Below are 20959 nucleotides of genomic sequence, written 5' to 3' on the forward strand. Positions count from 1 at the left end.
AACTCTGGGGAATCCGATGAAAAGTAGAACTCTATGTCATTTCCAGCTTTTGGACTTGTTTTCTGGTAGACGCTAAAGGACACTTTCATGAAGCACAAGAAATATCTGAAAATGAGCTTACCCTGAAAATGGTTAGCATTGATTTCACTTTTGATTATAGGCTTTAAAGCTACAAACACACACACACACACACACACGTGTGTGTGTGTCTGTGTGTCTGTGTGTAATGTCAATGCAACTTCCATAAACCAGGACCTGGAGAACAGAATACTCCTGATAGATTTCATATGCATTTATGAATCCAGTAACTGGATACCCTAAACTATACAAATTATGTGGGTTTGTATAAAGTCATCATTTTGGAATATTTCTTCACAGTGAGGGTGTCTTTACTGGCAGAGAAACACACAGTGGTTCCTTTCAACTGAAATGCTTTTTCTAGCGACGAAACGCCGGTTTCAGGTGACTTTAGGGAGGGAAGGGGCCAACACATCTGGCTCTTGCCGTGGCAGAAATCACCCGGGTTCGCCTCTCTCTATGAAGCATGATGGGAAACGTGAATCTCTTTCCACCCGCTGGCATCACACCTTTTTCAATGCAGTTCAACTTGAACTAAAAAACTACCTTGGGAACAAAATTAACTTGCTAAATTCACCTGTCACCACGTAGCCTATATCTTTTCGGAATACTCAGCCACTTCTCCCTCGCCACGGTAAGGACTGTACTACGAACATGAGTTTATCTAAGAATTCCCAGGTGTGTTCTTCTCTGGGGGCATGGGACCTGGACGCTTCCATTTGGAGAAGGGGTATTGAATTTCCTAGTCTTCTTCCAAATGATCCACACTTGAACCCTACTGGTAAGTCTGCAGAGTAGATGTGGAAGCAAAGAAGGCAGCGAGCTCGTTATGGTCCACTCAGGAGAGCCCTCACAGAGAGTTAGATATGGGTTCTAACCCCCTATCTACTATTCCCTGTGGGGCTTTTGCTGCCACTCCAAAGTTCTGAGCCTCAAATTCCTCCACAAGAAGACATCACTTTACCCATCTTCCAGGATCCTTTTGTAGCACGTAAGAGGTGAGGGGTATGAAACGTGACCAAGAATATGTGTATATCCACAGTGCCTGGCATATATCTAACCAGTATCTGCTAAAACTTGAACACACCCCTAGCTGGGCACCCAAGCTGGATCTGTTTTACAAAGCATGGATGAGAGTCATGACCAGGGAGAAAGCTGGAATGACTGAAGGGCCCTTCATTCAGGGCATATATAAGGAGGATTAAGTATCTCTAAGAAATCTACAGGTCATTCCTTCCTGTCAGAGCAACAAGGATTTCTTGCTAATTAAAGTGTGTCTAGGATGACCTGTCTCGAATTACTGTACAGCTTAGAACATATGTTGAGCTAATTATCTAGGCCTCTAATAGTAGAAGCATCTTCCCAAGATAAGTTCTATCCCTAAAAGAGTAAATTAGGGTGAGGGATCGTGGAGTGCATAGTTATATATTCCACACCGTCACTCTCCTCAACTTGGAAACACCTGCTTGTAATCCCGGGCACATACCTGAATTTGACTAAGCAGACTTCATGTGAGACAATCACAAACCAATAAAGCATCATCCCCTTATGCCCCTGTCATCTGTATCTTCACATCACAAGTTAGTATCTCGAGAACAAACGTCTGAGGATAAATCATTTCATCCACAAGGCTCAGAGAGAGAATATAAATTTTAGAAATGAGAGTTTAAATCATTTTCCACATCACCTTTGACAAATGAACCCAGGGAGAGCTGTGTACCCCCAAACTGGTTTTTATAGCAATACACTGAAATAAAGCACTGGTTTTAATCAGAAAATTTTGATTCAAGAGCATCTGAATACATTTCACAAACACCGTTATTGCTTGGATGAGGTTTTCCTTCTTCTGCTTCTGAGTAGCCCTGAATCTATGTCTCACAGAGGTGGTAAGCCCTGCCTAAGTTACTCAGGATATTCCGGTCAAAGAGATACACATTTAAATGTCTTCAGATCCCTGAAAAATATTTTTATAAATATGATAGTGTCACAGTCTGTTATGATTCTTTGGTACCATATTAAGGCAATTCTCTCTAGATTCCCGAAAATAACAATTCAGCAGATCAGATATCTCCTGTAACACAGGAAGACTGTGTTACCCAAGGATGGTTTTACCTAGATGTTTAAAATCTTTGAATCTTCAGATAATGTATATGAGAAACTTTTTTTGTGAATGACATCATGGTACACACATGGTAGTATTGTCACTAATCCTGACCAATGTATGCATTGCTCCAATGTGGGCAATAGTCGTTTATATTAGAATCACCTACTTAAAGACTAAACCCTTTTCAAATAATTCAATAAGCATAACCTCCCACTATGGTGTTGCTAGAGCATCCTAACTATCTAGTTCTGGAAGAAAACTGCGGAAACTCCAATATAATCCAGATAAACTGGTTGGACCGCTAAGTATTCGAGAAATGCAAATCAAAACTACAAGGATATCACCTCACACGGGTCAGAATGGCCATCATCAAAAAGTCTACAAACAATAAATGCTGGAGAGGGTGTGGAGAAGAGGGAACCCTCCTACACTGTTGGTAGTAGTGCGAGTTGATGCAGCCACTATGGAAAACAGTATGGAGGTTCCTTAAAAAGCTAAAAATAGAGTTACCATATGACCCAGCAATCCCACTACTGGGCATATATCCAGAAAAAATGAAACCTCTAATTTGAAAAGAAACATGCACCCCAATGTTCACTGCAGCACTATTTACAACAGCCAAGACATGGAAGCAATCTAAGTGTCCATCAATAGATGAATGGATAAAGAAGATGTGGTATAAATACACAATGGAATATTACTCAGCCATGAAAAAGAATGACATAATGCCATTTGCAGCACCATGGATAGACCTAGAGATCCTCATACTAAGTGAAGTGAGTCAGACAGTGTAAGACAAATACCATATGATATCACTTCTATGTGGAATCTAAAAAGTGATACAAATGCACTTATTTGCAAAACAGAAATAGACTCATAGACATAGAAGACTTAGGGTTACCAAAGGGGAAAGGTGGGGAGGGATAAATTAGGAGTTTGCAATTAACAGATACACACTACTATACATAAAACAAATAAACAACAAGGACCTACTGCAGAGCACAGGGAACTCTACTCAGTATTTTGTGATAACTTATAATGGAGAAGAATCTGAAAAAGAATTTATATATGTACATAGTATATCTAGAGTATATATAATAGAATCACTTTGCTGTACACCTGAAAGTAACACAACATTGTAAATAAACTATACTTCAATAAAAAAATAAATGAAATTAAACAAAGATAAACTGGTTAAAGTTCAATACCCTTAGGCTAATCAAATTTGTTTCAATCCTGTCCCAAAGTCATACGCCAAGGAACCCATTAAAATTCCTCCTAATCATATGAATATTCATATATCCTATAGATTCAATCATCTGTGTCCAAGTACCACATGCTGTCAAAATGTGACTCACCCTGGAAGCTGAGGATCACTCCTGAAGCCTGTGATTTTATAAGGAGCATTGTATTCTTCACCCCCTCCCCACAGGTCTCTGAGGGATTGCTAGTCAATGGACAGGGACAGGAGAGGGTTTCGCTGCTTCAGCAAGTTTGCCAAATAGCAGACGGTTGTATTCTGGCTTAAACGGGTAGGTCTGCCATCCACAAAGCACCACTGTACCTCGGAATGGCCGTTCTCTTACTTGTAAAATACTGTAAGGCTAACCCATGAGGTGAAAGCTTTGTCTACCATGCAGACTGGGACCCACTGTTGAGTCATGACATTAATTTCGTGTCACAACCAGATAATGTGTTAAAAAATAAAACAGAAGGGAATCAGGTAGGAAGTATCAGAAGCGATCACTCTATGAAGAAATAAATCCTTTCTGGAAACTTTTGCTTCAGTTAAACATCTGTGTATGACATCTCATTGGATGACGGTATAAAATGTATGTCTTACGAAGTTCAAAAGCTTCTGCATTAGATCATGTTAGCACCGCCTTCTAGAAAAATCTAGGCAGCTTAGTGATGGTGCCGTTCTCTAACAGCAAAAACCCACAGATGCTCTAGTATTTCTCAGTGTTGTACAGGAGTTTAGAACTCTAGGGGAGCTTGTTAACAGGGAGATGCAAAGTCTTACCTTAGAACTACTCTCCGTAGGAATTTCTCAAGCTAAGACAGGCAACCTTCAGATTCAACCAGCACCCCAGCACCTCCCTACACAAAGTCTGAGGACTTACAATTCTCCACCTACGGTCAAGAGCTTTTCCCCTCTTCCCTTCTTGGTCTACCTGTGGGAAGTTCCAGCGATCTAATTTTCTATGCTACCACATACTGAGCTATCACAGGCAATCCCACAAGAGACAGATCTGCACCAAGCGCCACGCCCACGATGCAGGTGTCCGTTCCCGTGATGCCCGCCTCTGGCTGTGCGGGCCGACGGGTAGGCTGGCCGTGAGCACTGATAGCTCAACAGCATCTCCAGGTTCAAAATCACGGACACAGATGCTCACCAGCGTGATGGCCAGCTGAACATCTTCCCCTTTCTCTTAAGAATCGAATTATCAATATGTCCTTCACCACGCCATGTTGCCAGCTTCCTCCACTCTCTGGTGCCTGAACAGACCTGATCTCATGGGCAGGGCAAGTAACCACCAAGGCCAAACATCTGATTTTCACACCGAGTTCCCACCTTTCTCTATAGGACTATCCTCTAAACTTTCAAAGGCAACAAAACAACTTTGTTTGTTTTTAATAGCAAGTGTTCCTGAGACAGACTGCTGTCAAGCCCTCCGTGGATGGTTACCCCACCTTTGCTGACTGCAAACACCTAAACTACAAACTCAAGAGGCCCCAACAGACTCACTAGAGATCATCCACTTCACCCAGTTGACTCACAGAGTTGCTCTGCTCGGAAACGTGCCCAGAATATTTTGGATCTCGTCACGTTGTTTATATCGTATAACATCTACAGTAAACAATACACATGACCTTTCCTCTCTTAATCACACACCTGAAGAGTAAAGACCGTGGTGATGCCTTGAGGTCCCTGTTGTCACCCAGACACTTTTGGGGCATGGCCTCACAAGCAGAGGACGTGCGGGAAACTGGCAAAGCATCTCTGGGGGGAGCCCAGGTCGTCGCAATTCCCGACCCACTCCACCCCGCCCAATACGTGCCCAGCTGAAGAAATCCCCCAACCACAGAAGGGGAAACATGGCTCAAAGGACCACCCCGGTGCCTCCACCTCCACGGAAACACCTGAAATAGCATATGACACATGGCCCAGGCAGCATCAGGCTGGGGGGTGATACCAACCGTTGTATGAACTGGGCCGCGTCCGCCGTGAGCCTCTGCGTGAGGTTGTCATAGGACATGGGCTGCTGGGTGATGTCACGGTTCCTCATGAGAAAGCAGTTCAGGGGCCGGAAGTAATGCAGGAAGCACAGCAGGGCGCCGAGGACCAGGGTGGCCAGGAAGACGAGGCAGAAGAAGATGCAGGGGGGCACCTGGACGAGCCCCAGGCACCGGAGCACGGCCAGGGTCAGCAGTGTGATGGCAATGACCTGCAGCGGGGTGAAGACCAGCAGCCTTAAGGCCCTGGTGAACACGCTGCCTTCTCCTGGCTTGCAGTCCCGCAGGTTGGTCATGGGCAGCCCGTGGAAGTAGTCGAAGCCATGGCTCAAGGGGTGGTGACAGAGGTCCGTTCTGTTGTGACAGCTGGTGCCAAGGTGCCACTTCCCTGAGCAGACAAACAAACAGGCAGCACGTTTAGTCCCCATGAGCACCATCCAACCATGCATCCATGCATCCATCCATCCATTCATCCATCCATCCATGTAACCATCCATCCATCTAACCAGGCATGCAACCATCCATCCATCCAACCATCCATTCATCAATCCTTTCATCCATCTACACATCCACCCAATTCATCCATCCAACCATCCACCCAACCATCCATCCACCCGCCCATCCCCCTATCCACCTACCAATCACACCTACCCATTCATCCACTCATCCACCCACACATCCATCCACTCACCCTTTCATCCATCCATCCATCCACCCACCCATCCATCCATCCACCATCCATCCATCCACCCACCCATCCATCCACCATCCATCCATCCACCCACCCATCCACCCACCCACCCATCCAACCATCCACCCATCCATCCACCCACCCATTCACCCATCCATCCACCCACCCATCCACCCACCCATCCATCCATCCATCCATCCATCCATCCATCCACCCACCCATCCACCCATCCATCCATCCATCCATCCATCCATCCATCCACCCACCCACCCACCCATTCACCCATCCATCCATCCATCCACCCACCCACCCACCCATTCACCCATCCATCCATCCATCCATCCATCCACCCACCCATCCATCCACCCACACATCCAACCATCCAACCATCCATCCATCCATCCATCCATCCACCCACCCATCCACCCATCCATCCACCCATCCATCCACCCATCCACCCACCCATCCACCCACCCATCCATCCACCCATCCACCCACCCACCCACCCACCCACCCATTCACCCATCCATCCATCCATCCATCCATCCATCCATCCATCCACCCACCCATCCATCCACCCACCCATCCATCCATCCATCCACCCACCCACCCACCCATCCACCGATCCATCCACCCATCCATCCACCGATCCATCCACCCATCCATCCACCCACCCACCCATCCAACCATCCACCCATCCATCCACCCATCCATCCATCCATCCATCCATCCACCCACCCATCCATCCACCCATCCATCCACCCATCCACCCACCCATCCACCCACCCACCCATTCACCCATCCATCCATCCATCCATCCATCCACCCATCCATCCATCCACCCACCCACCCATCCACCCACCCATCCAACCATCCACCCATCCATCCATCCATCCATCCATCCACCCACCCATCCACCCATCCATCCATCCATCCACCCACCCATCCACCCATCCACCCACCCATCCACCCATCCACCCATCCATCCACCGATCCACCCACCCATCCACCCATCCACCCATCCATCCACCGATCCATCCACCCATCCATCCACCCACCCACCCATCCAACCATCCACCCATCCATCCACCCATCCATCCGTCCATCCATCCATCCATCCATCCATCCATCCATCCATCCACCCATCCATCCACCCACCCATCCAACCATCCACCCATCCATCCACCCATCCATCTGTCCATCCATCCATCCACCCATCCACCATCCGTCCATCCATCCATATGTCCATCCATCATCCATGCATCCATCCATCCATGCATCCATCCACCCATCCATTCATCCACCATTTATCCATCCATTACCCATCCACCGCCCATCCATCCATCCATCCATCCACACATACACATACATACATAAATAAGGACACACATCTACACATTCAAATAGCACATACAGACACATGGTGTTTGAATTTAGCATTGAAATAATTCCTTCCCTATTTACAGTTGTGCAAACTCTATCAGTCAGTTCATCTTCAAGAAGGCTGCTCTCATGCCCTCCCCACTTTCCCACTTTCCCACTCACCCAGGTCCTCGCCCCCCCCGCCGCCCCCAGCCGCCCATACCTATCAGAGCTGTGGAATAGCCTTGATTCTTCAGGAGCTTTGCGAACGTAATCTCACTGTGGGGAAGTCCTCCGGAAGAGGCCGAGAAGACGAAAACTCCCACTTGGGACCGAGACGCCATTCCTAAGCCAGGAGAAACCCACCATTAGGACAGGGGAAGCCTTAGAACTGGGAGGTGGCCCAGGGCCGCAGCGACAGAACCAGGAGCTTGGGTACCTGAGCGGATGGGATACCGGCCCGTCATGAAGGCCGCCCTGCTGGGTGTGCACAAGGGCGATGCTGCCAGATGCTGCGTGAGCTTCACTCCCTCTCTGGCCAAGCGGTCGATATTGGGAGTCCTGGAACAAAGACTCAGGTCATTCCTCGCGACCCTGAAAAGAAAGCTTTCTCTCTGGCTTTGTACAGTGAGTCGCTTGTCACTTATCCAGGGAAGGAAGGGGACACAGCACCGAGACTCAGAGTGACAACCGAACCACACTGCGGATGAAATCATCCAGGTCTGCCCTCTCCAGGGGCCCACCCGTGCCCCCCTGGGGGCTCTGAGCTGCTGATTTAGGAGGGAAGCCAAGTCCTGACAAGGGGCTGCTGTGAGAAGCGGGAGGGGCAAGGGGCAAGGTCTCCGTCCTCTGTCACCTGTGCCCCCCCACCAGTTACCTCCGTGCCCCAAACGAGAAAGCTCTGGGATCAGCCTGACTCTTCCTTCCCAACCACAGCCAAAGAGAAGCTCCTAACCAGTTCTCACCAGGCTCTGCCGAATTTCCACAGGGCCCCAGGGAGAACGGGGTGACGGCACCATCCAGGGAAAGGGACGATGGGCTCCAGGTGCATTTACCAGGGATCAGTAACAAAGGGGTCACAGACTCCAGGGAAAAGGGACACGGCAACATGGAAACACGACATGCCGTGAGACACGCACACCCTCTGGGTGTCTTTTTTTTTTTTCCGCTAAAGAAACACTCATTTATGTGCTGACTTCTAGGATGACGCCTTTTGCAGGACAAGCCATCCTGCCACCTTTTATCCAGGACTTGTGTGGTCCATCACCTTAGGAAATCATGCCAGACTTCCTAGGCATTCAGAGGGGAAGTTCCTTCAGGTCTGGGTCCACACTGAGGGACGATCCCTTATCCTCCAGTGGGAACCCCAGCGCCTGCCTCTCTGCCAGGCTGCTCATCTTCTATACTTCAGTTCTGAGCATAGACGGGACTCCCCCCACCCTGCCATGGCCTCCTTGTCCTGTGGGAGAGGCCTGTTCCATCTGTAGGATGTCAGTCCCTATCCCCCATCACGGCAGCTTCCTCCCTGTAAAGGGACGGAGTGGCTAACGGCACTCCCCTCCAAGACTGCTGCCTGTGGCGTGGGGCACGTATCTTGTTCCGTTGTGACGCCACTGCTTCCCTGGTCCAGCGTCCATAGGCTAGTCCTGTAACAATGCAGAGCTCGAAGGGGAAGGTCACGGCATTGCACTGTAATGTCAAGCTGCTCTGTCGTCTACTAGTTTAACTTATGCCTTTAATTCTCAACACTTTCACGTTGCTCTGGCCTTAAACTACAAGATGCTGAGAACACTGAGGCTGTCTGTATATCTGACTTCATCTCCCTAGTGCCTAGATCGGCCACTGAAAAATTTGACTATTTTGGGGGGTGATATTATAAAACGTAAAATGAAAAATGTCCTTCAGAAAGAACTGGGGAGGAAGGGATAAATTGGGAGTTTCGGATTAGCAGATACAGACTAGTACATATAAAATAGATAAACAACAAGGATTTAGTGTAGGGCACAGGGAACTATATTCTTTATCTTGTAATAAACTATAATGGAAAATGGAAAAGAATCGGAAAAAAAGAATATCTACATATATATATGTATGTATAAATATATACATATAAGTATATATATATAAATATATACATATATATTGATATAAAACTGAATCACTTTGCTGTACACCTGAAACACAACATTGTAATCAACTATACTTCAATTAAAAAAAAAAAAGAACTGGATGCTAATATGGAGGACAAGGCAGATTTAGGGTATTATTGATATGAATGCTTACTTAGGATTTTATGGCCCTTTTTTTCTTTTGGATAATTGGCAGACACTGAACCTTAAAGGCCTGACTGTGATTTTTTAATTAAGACACACCTTAGTAGGAACAGTTATCTAGTATCTCACTAAAGTTTAGGAATATCATATCTAATATTATATCTAATACTAATATCATCTGGTATTTTAAAATGATACTTAAAATGAAAAAAAAATTGTGACCTCGATAAGAAAAATTAAATTACTAACAAGGTTCGTGTCTGAAATGTCTAACAGTGAGATCTAAACTTTTCACAAAATGAAGCAAAAGGTGGGGAAGGAAACGTATGTGGTCAATTAAAATTTTAAGAGAACACTGAGTGCAGATCTTATCCTTGCACGTGCTTTAAACAAAATCTAACAAACATCATAGGTCAGCATACATTTAAAAAATAACACGTGACATCTGACACACAGAATCAGGTTGGAAGTGACATCACATTCGGCTGCATCTTGCAGGCTGGGTCCTCCTCAGAAGCGTAATTTACTTCATTTTTGTTTGCTGTGCCACATAATGATGAAACAGACGTCCTGAGACACACGGTCATACAGTCACACGTTTGTACAGAAGAGGAGGACCCAGAGCGAGTGGTGTGAACACAAAGCAGACCCCGTGGCACTCAGCGGCACGTCCCTCTGAGCTTCAGATAATTATCTGTAGCTCTTACGAGAAAATTCTGGCGAAATCCACCCTCTCCTTTCATTTTGTTTGTGCTGATCACGTGTGAGATGAAGCTCTCCATAGAACCACAGTTATGTCAACATTTCCCCGTGATCATATAGAGAAAGTGCAACCCCAAGGCCAATATTCCACTGCACCCTGACCGACTAATTCTAAACCCAAGAGCCCTACACCGGGGGGCTGGGGAACAAAACACCCTCCTCTGTCCGAGTCTGGTTCCCACTCTGTTTTCCCTACCACTGTCGTCACCCCTAGCCCTTGAACAGTTCTGACATCATCAAACGTGACACGTGTCCCCGGGACATCTGTCCCCGGCTGGTGTGTCTGCCTGAGAATCCAGCACAGCCCGGCCCAGAGGCAGAAGGAAGGTGCTGAGGTAACAGTGAGTGGTTGACAAGGGGGGATGGATTGGGTCCCAGTGGGAACAGAGCCAGAGGCCGAAAACAGAAGACAAAACAGAAGCGGCGAACCAAAGGGAGGGAAACATGATGATGGGAAAAAAGCCACAGACTAGGGGCGAGGAAGAAAGAATTGTGATGAATACCTTCCCCGTGAGCCGTCTGAGTTCATCCAACAGTGACTCGAATAGATGTCATCACACCTGCCTACTAACGCCTGTGTGTGTCTACGTAAAGTCGCACAGGGAAGTGTGCCCTTGGGGGGCTTTGAGCGCTTCCCCGTAGCCTGTGCTCTGTGAATGTTCATTGCCCGTCACAGGAAGGCAGCCTGTGTTTACACGTCACCCTACCTGAGGGTCTTGTTTCCATAGCAGCCAGGATCTCCAATGCCAAGGTCGTCGGCCATCAGCAGGACGAAGTTAGGCATTGACACCGCATGGCTCCGGGCCTCATAGATGAACAGCAGCAGAAGCAAAAGCGTCCTCATCGTCCTGCAAAGGGCAACGGGAAGAGAGACATGAAGGATGCTGGCCTGAGGCAGACCCTCCTCCTTCTCTGTGACCCTCCCCCTCCTCCCAGTAGAGGACGTTCTGTCGACCTGGCCACCCCCGACGACATGGGCTGCAAAGCATCTAAGACATCACGCAGCGAAGAACTGCATCCTCTCTGTCCTGTGTGTCTGTTTCCCAAACAAACACTTCTTTCTCCCTGGAGAGCAGTGACCTCTCCTTTTTACCCCAAACCAAAACATAGGCTCTGTCTAGAAAAATGAAAACACAATTATCTCTTTATGGAAGGCGGGCTCTGTGTCATCAGCTGAAAGTTCTCTGCACTGAAAAAAACCTAGGCATTTCAGGACAATCCAATTGTCCATGTCAAATCCTTTCTAAAACTAGCCACGAGTTTCGGCGTAACAGCTTTTCAAAGGGAAACACGTAGACTTGGGCGTGATGCAAACCTTTCCGAGCTCAAGGAAGAGAAGGTTCACAGCCTGGGGCGGCTCTGGGTGCCGGTAGGTGGCAGCAAACGCAGTGGATGGGGGGGTAAATCCATCCACCTTCTATGGCTGTCATCCCAACGCACACTCACCCCCCTGCCCCGGGCATTTCACCCCTTTCGAGAACAACGGGCTGGAGGACTTTGGGGGTGGATGCACACCTGAAACTCCCGCTCTGACGCCCGTAGGAACTGCCAAGTGAACATCAGGAGAGGGACACAACCTGCCCGCATCTGAGCAGCTGGGGGCAGAAGCATCCTCAGGCCTATCCCCTTGGGTGGGGTTAAGCGTCCGCGGGGCCAGAACCAGGGGCCAGACCGAGGGATGCACACACCTGAGCTATCGCTCACCTCGAGAGAACTCAGCACTTAGGGAAACGAGAGGAAACCTCAGCAGAACCTGCGGCATCAGGAACTCATCAGGGGCGGGAAGGGGCCTGGGACATGCAAACCCCAGGGGAGCTGTGGGGCTCCACGGGAGGCATGATGGCCACGTGCAGCAGAAATCCCATGAGAGTCTCGTCAGAGCAAACAACACAGGTGCTGCTTCCAGAGGACACCTGGACGCCAACCCAGCCACCTTCACGTGGTCCTCTTCTTTCACTGTACTGCCTTGTTCTCCGTAACACTGACCCTCACCTAGAGTGGGATGTGGAAAGACACCCCAGCCCCCAAAGATGTCCAGGCCCTCATCCCTGGAGCCCACTTGGAACGGGACGATTCTCTGTCATGGGAGCCGTGCTGTGCCAGGACCCCTGGACCCACTCGCTCGATGCCTGCAGCGCACCCTCCCAGCCTGACTTGTGACACCAAAAAGTCTCCCGACGCTGCCTCATGGCCCCGGGGGCATAAAGTCACCCCCAGTGCAGAGCCACCGAGTCACCGCCGGCCCATCACCCTCTTCATCACCTGTAAAATCATCGGCGAAACCTTCGCTCCTGTATGTACACAGTGACGACTCACTCCCTTGGCTGTCATAGGCGGGCAGTTTGGCTTCTGTGCAGGGATTCGGAAGCTCCAACCCATCTGAGCAACTGACTTTCTCCTCTGCATCCACGAGTGCATCTTCAATGCTGACAGATCACGTGCCTCGGCCATCACGTGCCCCCGTCGGTCACAGAAGCCCTTGCGTTCCTGGGCGCGTGGGCAACAAGCTCAAGGAGGCTCTTCAAAGAGGACCTCAGGCTCCGAGCATTCCTTCTGGCCTTGCCTCACCTGTGACTTCTCTGTCTCTGGTCCACGTGGAACGTCTCTCCCCACGGCGCCTTTTCACCACATGTTCTGCTCTCGGAACAGTCGTCTTGCCTGTTGCCTTTCTGAGTCCAGATCAAAGCATCCTCATCCCCAGGGCGTGTATAACTTGGAGCCATACCTTTCTCTCTTGACCTACTTTCAGTCTCCCCTCTCACCTCTCTGCCTCTCAAGGATCTTTTCACAAAGGCAAACTCGGCGCCCTTTGTCTAAAGATAACGAACCAGGGAAATGTGACTATTCAATGTGCTCTTCTAGACCTCACTCTCTCATTCCTGACTGCCTCCCCCGTGCTCTCTCTGGTGGCCTGTCTTTGTCAGGGAATAGAGGCATGAGGGCAGAATGGAGAGACTCAAGGGTCTCGTATCAGCTCAGGCCAGCCACTACGAGGCCTGCGTTATGAGCATCACCTCCTTGCGTGGATGACTCATCCACATTTCACCAAGATGCCATCTCTGCGGTCAGGCAGTCAACCAAACGCCTGTTTGTTTGTTTTTTCAGTGCAGAGAACTTTCAGCTGATGACACAGAGCCTGCCTCCCATAAAAAGATGGAAAGAAAGGGTCTCTGTGAAATCAAGATCCCCGCACTCCCATGTTCGTTGCAGTGTTATTCACAATAGTCAACATACAGAGACAACCTTAGTGTCCACACACGGATGAAGGGATAAAGACAACGTGATATAATGGGAAGTGACTCAGCCTTGAAAAGAAAGAAATTCTGCCACTTGTGACAATGTGGATCAACCTGGAGGACATTAACCTAAAGGAAATAAGCCAATAACAGAAGCACACAACAGGGAGGGTGGGAGGGAGGGAGACGCAGGAGGGAAGAGATATGGGAACATATGTATATGTATAACTGATTCACTTTGTTATAAAGCAGAAACTAACACACCATTGTAAAGCAATTATACTCCAATAAAGATGTAAACAAAAGAAAAAAAAAGCAGCACACGTACCGCATGATCTCACTCATATGTAGAATCTAAAAAAAAAGAAAGTTGAACTCATAGAAACAGAGAGTATAACTGTGGTTGCCCTGGGCAGACGGGGTGGGGGGCAGTGGTGCAGAAGAAATGGGGAGATATTGCTCAAATGGTATAAGCTTCCAGTTATAAGATGAATAAGTTCTGGGAAGTAATGTACAGCAAGGTAACTATAACTAATAACACTGTATTGTATACTTGAAATCTGCTTAAACAGTAGATCTTAAGCATTCTATCCATAAAAAAAAGTCTTAACTGTGTGAGGTGACCAATGTGTTAACAAACTTGACAGTGGTAATCACTTCATAACGTATAGGTATATCAAATCGCCATATTTAAATATACGCAATTTTATTTGTCAATTATGCCTCAACTGAGCTGTAAAAAAAAAGAATATCCCCTTCCCCTCCTTCTAAGAAAAAGAAAAAGAAATAAAGGGTTTCCAAAATGATAAAGTACTAGATAAATGTAACTTGTTAGGAGTATGTTTGTCTTTTGATACCTTTGCAGCTAAAAGCCATTCACTGACAATTCAACCAAATCCGTTTCCACAAATGCTTATGAGGTAAAAATTGGCTAAAAGACACCACGATGGTCTTGTGATGGTTTCATGGTTGAATGAGACACAGAATCATCCTTCAAGGCTCCAACTGGCCAAATGAGGTATTCCATGAGTACAGAACCCACTAAAATAAGTGACAGATGTGGCTTCTGCAGATGAGTTTCAATCTGGTTCCCCTGCTTCATAGTGGTGAAACCGCAGGACATTTACTTAGCCCCTTTGTCTTTTCTTCTGTAAAATGGGGATTACTGTGAGGATAACATGATATACTTAGCACTATGATTCAGTCAGGGACTCATAGGTGCCAATACTTGTTAGCTGCAGTTAGCAGCGGCATTATTATAAGTTTGTGTAGACTCTAATAAGTACAGTCACACAGCTTTAAATGAAGATGTGGGAGGCCAACTAAAAGAAGGCCTGATGACACCCCTCCTGGTACTCACATAATCCCCTCCCCATGAGTGTGGCTGGACTTTGCAACTTGGTTCTGACTAACAGAAGATGAAAACAGTGATGTGACGTCACTTCTGTGATGAGGCTGCAAACGACTATGACCTCTGTCTTTCCAGCAGACTCTACTTCTTGCTGGATTTTGATTAGCTGAGTTGCCACATTGGAGAGACCCCATGACAAGGAACTGAGGAAGGCCTCCAGCCAAGAGCCAGCAAGGACATGAGACTCTCACGCCACCAGCCTACAAGGAACAGAACCCTGCCCACAAGGATCTTACTGAGCCTGGAAACAGAGCTTGCCTCTGTTGAACCAGTGGATGAGACCACCATCCAGGCTGGTACCTTGATCCAAGGAGAGGGGCCAGCTAAGCTGTGCCTGGGTTCCTGACGCATTGAGATGGTGAGATAACAAATGTGTGTCACTTTAAGCTGCCAAGCTTGGGGGCTGTTGGTTACACAGCAGTAGATAACTAATACAAAGTGCAGTAGCTTAAGATGGGAAGTTCAGCTGTGCTGATGAGGACCTGAAAAAAGCTTTCCATGCTGATGGCTCAGAAGGTCATGCTGAATGTATTTTAAGAAGATGTTTCGGGCTTCCCTGGTGGCGCAGCGGTTGAGAGTCCGCCTGCCGATGAAGGGGATACGGGTTCGTGCCCCGGTCTGGGAAGATCCCACATGCCACGGAGCGGCTGGGCCCGTGAGCCATGGCTGCTGAGCCTGCGCGTCCGGAGCCTGCGCTCCGCAACGGGAGAGGCCACAACAGTGAGAGGCCCGCGTACCGCAAAAAAAAAAAAAAAAAAAAAAAGAAGATGTTTCATTATTAATGAGTAGGAAGAATTTATATAAGTAATTTAAAGATACATGGCTCAACTTTTATTTAACATAGTTTTGGAAGTCCTAGCCATGGCAATCAGAGAAGAAAAGGGAATAAAGGGAATCGAAACTGGAACAGAAGACGTACAACTGTCACTGTGTGCAGATGACATGATGCTCTACATAGCAAATCCTAAAGATGCCACCAGAAAACTCCTAGAGCTCATCAAAGAATTGGGTAAAGTTGCAGGACACAAAATTAATACACAGAAATCTCTTGCATTCCTATACACTAACAATGAAAGATCAGAAAGAGAGACTAAGGAAACAATCCCATTCACCATCGCCTCAAAAAGAATAAAATACCTAGGAATAAACCTACCTAAGGAGGCAAAAGACCTGTACTCAGAAAACTATAAGATACTGATGAAAGAAATCAAAGATGACACAAACAGATGGAGAGATATACCATGCTCCTGGATTGGAAGACTCAATATTGTGAAAATGACTATACTACCCAAAGCAATCTACAGATTCAATGCAATCCCTATCCAATTACCAATGGCATGTTTTACAGAACTAGAACAAAAAATTTTACAATTTGTATGGAAACACAAAAGACCCCGAATAGCCAAAGCAATCTTGAGAGAGAAGAATGGAGCTGGAGGAATCAGGCTCCCTGACTTCAGACTATCCTACAAAGCTACACAGTCATCAAGACAGTATGGTACTGGCACAAAATCAGAAATATAGATCAATGGAACAGGATAGAAAGCCCAGAGATAAACCCATGAACTTATGGTCACCTAATCTAAGACAAAGGAGGCAAGAATATACAAGGGAGAAAAGACACTCTCTTCAATAAGTGGTGCTGGGAAAACGGGACAGCTACATGTAAAAGAATGAAATTAGAACACTCCCTAACACCATATACAAAAATAAACTCAAAATGGATTAAAGACTTAAATGTAAGGCCAGATACTATGAAACTCTTAGAGGAAAACATAGGCAGAACACTCTTTGACATAAATCACAGCAAGATCCTTTTTGATCCATCTCCTAGAGTAATGAAAATAAAAACAAAAATAAACAAATAGGACATAATGAAACCTAAAAGCTTTTGCATAGCAAAGGAGACCATAAATAAAACAAAAAGACAACACTCAGAATGGGAGAAAATATTTGCAAACAAAGCAACTGACAAGGGATCAATCTCCAAAATACACAAACAGCTCAGGCAGCTCAATATCAAAAAAAAAAAAAAAAAAAAAACCTGGGCGCAGTGGTTGAGAGCCCGCCTGCCAATGCAAGGGACACGGGTTTGTGCCCCGGTCCGGGAGGATCCCACATGCCACGGAGCGGCTGGGCCTGTGAGCCATGGCCGCAGAGCCTGCGTGTCCAGAGCCTGTGCTCCGCAATGGGAGAGGCCACAACGGTGAGAGGCCCACGTACCGCAAAAAAAACCCCAAAAACCAAAAAGCCAAACAACCCAATCAAACAATGGGCGGAAGACCTAAATAGACATTTCTCCAAAGAAGACATATGGATGGTCAAAAGGCACATGAAAAGATGCTCAACATCACTAATTGTTAGAGAAATGTAAATCGAAACTACAATGAGGTATCACCTCACATGAGTCAGAATGGCCATCATCAAAAAATCTACAAACAATAAATGCTGGAGAGGGTGTGGAGAAAAGGGAACCTTCCTACACTGTTGGTGGGAATGTAAACTGGTACAGCCACTATGGAGAACAGTATGGAGGTTCCTTAAAAAACTAAAAATAGAGCTACCATATGACCCAGCAATCCCACTCTTGGGCATATATCTGGAGAAAACCATAATTCAAAAGGATGCATGCACCCTAATGTTCATTGCAGCACTATCTACAATAGCCAGGACATGGAAGCAGCCTAAATGTCCACTGACAGAGGCATGGATAAAGAAGATGTGGTACATATATAGAATGGAATATTACTCAGCCATAAAAAGGAATGAAATAATGCCATTTGCAGTGACATGGATGGACCTAGAGACTGTCATACAGAGTGAAGTAAGTCAAAAAGATAAAGACAAATACTGTACAATATCGCTTATAGGTGGAATCTAGAAAAATGGTACCAATGAACTTATTTGCAAAGCAGAAATAGATCACAGATGTAGAAAACAAACGCATGGATACCAAGGGGGAAAGGGGGAGGGGTGGGATGAATTGGGAGATTGGGATTGACATATATAAACTACTATATATAAAAGAAATAACTAATAAGGACCTACTGTATAGCACAGGGATCTCCACTCAATACTCTGTCATGGGCTCCATGGGAAAAGAATCTAAAAAAAGAGGGGCTATAGGTGTATGTATGGCTGATTCACTTTGCTGTACAGCAGAAACTAACACAACTCTGTAAAGCAACTATACTCCAACGAAAGTGAATGAAAAAAAGACCAAGCTCACTCCCAAAGCAAAAATCAATGAAATAAAAAGTAAAGACACATGGCTCAGCTCACCCACCATGTGAAAAGTGAATTTTTGCTTTACAATTGAAAGTTGAAGATACCAGAAGAGGAATAAATGTTCTTATGGCAGACATGCGTGAAAGAGATTAAATGGTGTGAAACACAGACTCTGTGTGAATCTTAAGTAAGTTTCAGCCCAAAATCCAGCTACTCAGAGACCTACTTCAGGCTACTATGATTTTACTGTACACAAAAATCAAATATGATTTATTTTCAAATAAATTTCTCTTCATTCTGTATTTACTTATATTCTAAGTGTACACAAGATAAAACATACAAACCAACTATTCAGAGAACCACTCAGGTCCTGTGTTTCTCTCCAGGTTTTTCTTTTTTCTATGCTTGTGTCAACAGCTGAATGCACAGTACTCCTATGACTGTGTGCCCTGGATGCTGTTTTTGTTTTTCCACGCAGATCTCTCACTATAGGGTAGAGAAAAGTCTAAGAAAGAGCAGGGGTCAGACATGGAAGACACTGTCAGCACATGAAGGACGTTCATTTTTATCCAGAAGTGATGGAGAGACAGTGAAGATTTTAATTAGGGGGTGACAGGCAGGTTTGATTTCCACTGAGATGGTCATTCTGCTGCTCTGTGGTGGATGGATTGGCACAGGCTGGAGTGCACATGAAGATAAAGGCCACGGCCCTACAAAGATTTCGGTACCCAGAGTAGGTGGGGACAGGCAGCAGAGGAGAACAGAACTGCGTTGAGATGCAATCAGTAGACCTTGGTAACTAACTGGACAGGAAGTGTCAGAAAGACAGGGCAGTGAATGGGACGTCAACTTTGCTGTCTGGAAACAGACAGGGCCCGTTAGCTGTCAAAGAACACAATAAAGGAGAAAACATTTTGGGTTTAAGATGCTGAATCCTCTCCATGCCAGGATGTTGCTGTAGTAAGGACCCATTGTACATATGTGTGCTCTTTGGAAAAAAAAAATAAAGCATTCCAATTTTCTGTGTTGTTCAGTGAGAGGGTTAGTTTATGTGTAAAACTTTTTAATTGAAATCCAATAGGGAAAAAGTCCACTAATAATTATTAATATCTACATTAATTTCTGAATTGCCAAATGGTTTTGGTTTGCTCACTGGGACCGTGTATCATTAGTTATAGGTCCAAAATGTGTCTTGGGTAGATATCACTAAGGCTAATGTGAGAAATACCAGCTAGTCCAATAAACAATGTTTCAAATTTTATGTTTCTCAATAGCCACTAACAATCCCACTGCATTTGAATTATTATTGTCTGAGGTAACCAGAATTTATTTTTTCCCCACAAACACGGATTAGTACAAAGTGTTTCTAACGATGTTTCAAACTGTTCAAAGAGTTAGTTGATAAAAGTAATTAAAAGTTAAATAAAAGTGCTCCAAGATATTAAGAGTATAGCACATTAACTTCTGAAAAACAGCGTAATGTCCCCCCTGAAAAAACTATTTTTCTCAACAACCTTAATTTGGCAAAAAAGCAAGAAAAAAAACTTTTTTGAGAATGCAGCTATCCCTAAAACAGAATTATTATGAAGCGGAGAGACAAAAGAACATTTTCATAACTAGAGATGTAATTACATTAAATTTGTTCATTAAAAGAATATTAACACTGCACGTACGTGATGGAAACTTTACCACAGCAATCAAAATGTCCCCGATCTATTTGCTTGATGTGGAAAAGGCTTATTGGAAACAGAGAAAAACCTACATTGCAAACCACACTTTGTTTAGAAGAAATGCCATTTTTGTTCAACCCAAGCTATGTATCATCAATGAAATTTGGTTAACAAAGTCTTACTTAATAAATGTCCCATTTTCAATTCCTGAAGAAAAATAGTCTGACATCAGGGCAGCAAAACCCCCAATTGAATATGTGTTTAAACAGCTCTTTCTATAGATTTAAATACCTATTCAGATTGCTTGTGTTTTTTCTAATATAAATATTCACGTCTTATTTATTTAGCGAACCCCGGTTTTCATTGACTGCGCAACCCTGGCTGGTACTCTGGTCTGTGACTTTTTCAGGAGGCTCAAGTACACCCAGTACAGTTAAAGGAACTGTACTGAGTATTAATAAAGAAAGGTACCTTTAAAAAAGTAAGCCTCGCCCAACCGCTCTGTTGACATTTGAAATCTTCTGAACGGTTGGGGAGACGGTCAGTTCTGGATGTTTGAAGACTCTCAGGGCTCTCAGTCACTTCTTCCCTTGCTCCGCAGTCCAGTTGATGCAGCAAGACGCAGGAGGGAGGGAAGCAAGCAAGGAACCCAGATGGGACCCTGCCCCCGCCACGCCCATGATGTCGCCCTGTCTGTGTAGGTCTCCGTTCCCATACAATAAGAGGGCTCCCGGCATGTCTAAAACCCCACCCTATTTCTGTGCCCACAGCTGATGGTTCTTCTCTACGTCTGCCTGGAAATGACTGTACGTTGTTTTCAATTAGATACCAGAGGGACAGACTCTGAGAGCATCATCACAAAGCAAAATAGTCCATGAAAACTGTAAAAACCAGAGTCTGAAAAGCA

The 20959-nt window shown here is 45.9% G+C and overlaps 1 protein-coding gene across 10 annotated transcripts in view; it reads right to left on the reverse strand.

Moving 5' to 3' along the window:
- LOC308609617 (steryl-sulfatase-like) overlaps positions 1 to 20959 on the reverse strand; it is a 169530-nt gene that overhangs the window by 74740 nt on the left and 73831 nt on the right. For all 10 annotated transcript variants that reach the window (XM_081223343.1, XM_081223346.1, XM_081223344.1 and 7 more), the window contains 4 exons: positions 11215 to 11355; positions 7912 to 8033; positions 7696 to 7818; positions 5384 to 5807 (listed from right to left, as the gene is read on the reverse strand). In XM_081223343.1, coding sequence (XP_081079469.1) covers positions 5384 to 5807; positions 7696 to 7818; positions 7912 to 8033; positions 11215 to 11355 — 810 coding nt within the window. The remainder of the gene's footprint in view (positions 1 to 5383; positions 5808 to 7695; positions 7819 to 7911; positions 8034 to 11214; positions 11356 to 20959) is intronic.

The sequence above is a fragment of the Mesoplodon bidens genome, assembly GCF_964165515.1.
Source record: "Mesoplodon bidens genome assembly, chromosome: Y".
Taxonomy (NCBI): Eukaryota; Metazoa; Chordata; class Mammalia; order Artiodactyla; family Ziphiidae; genus Mesoplodon; species Mesoplodon bidens.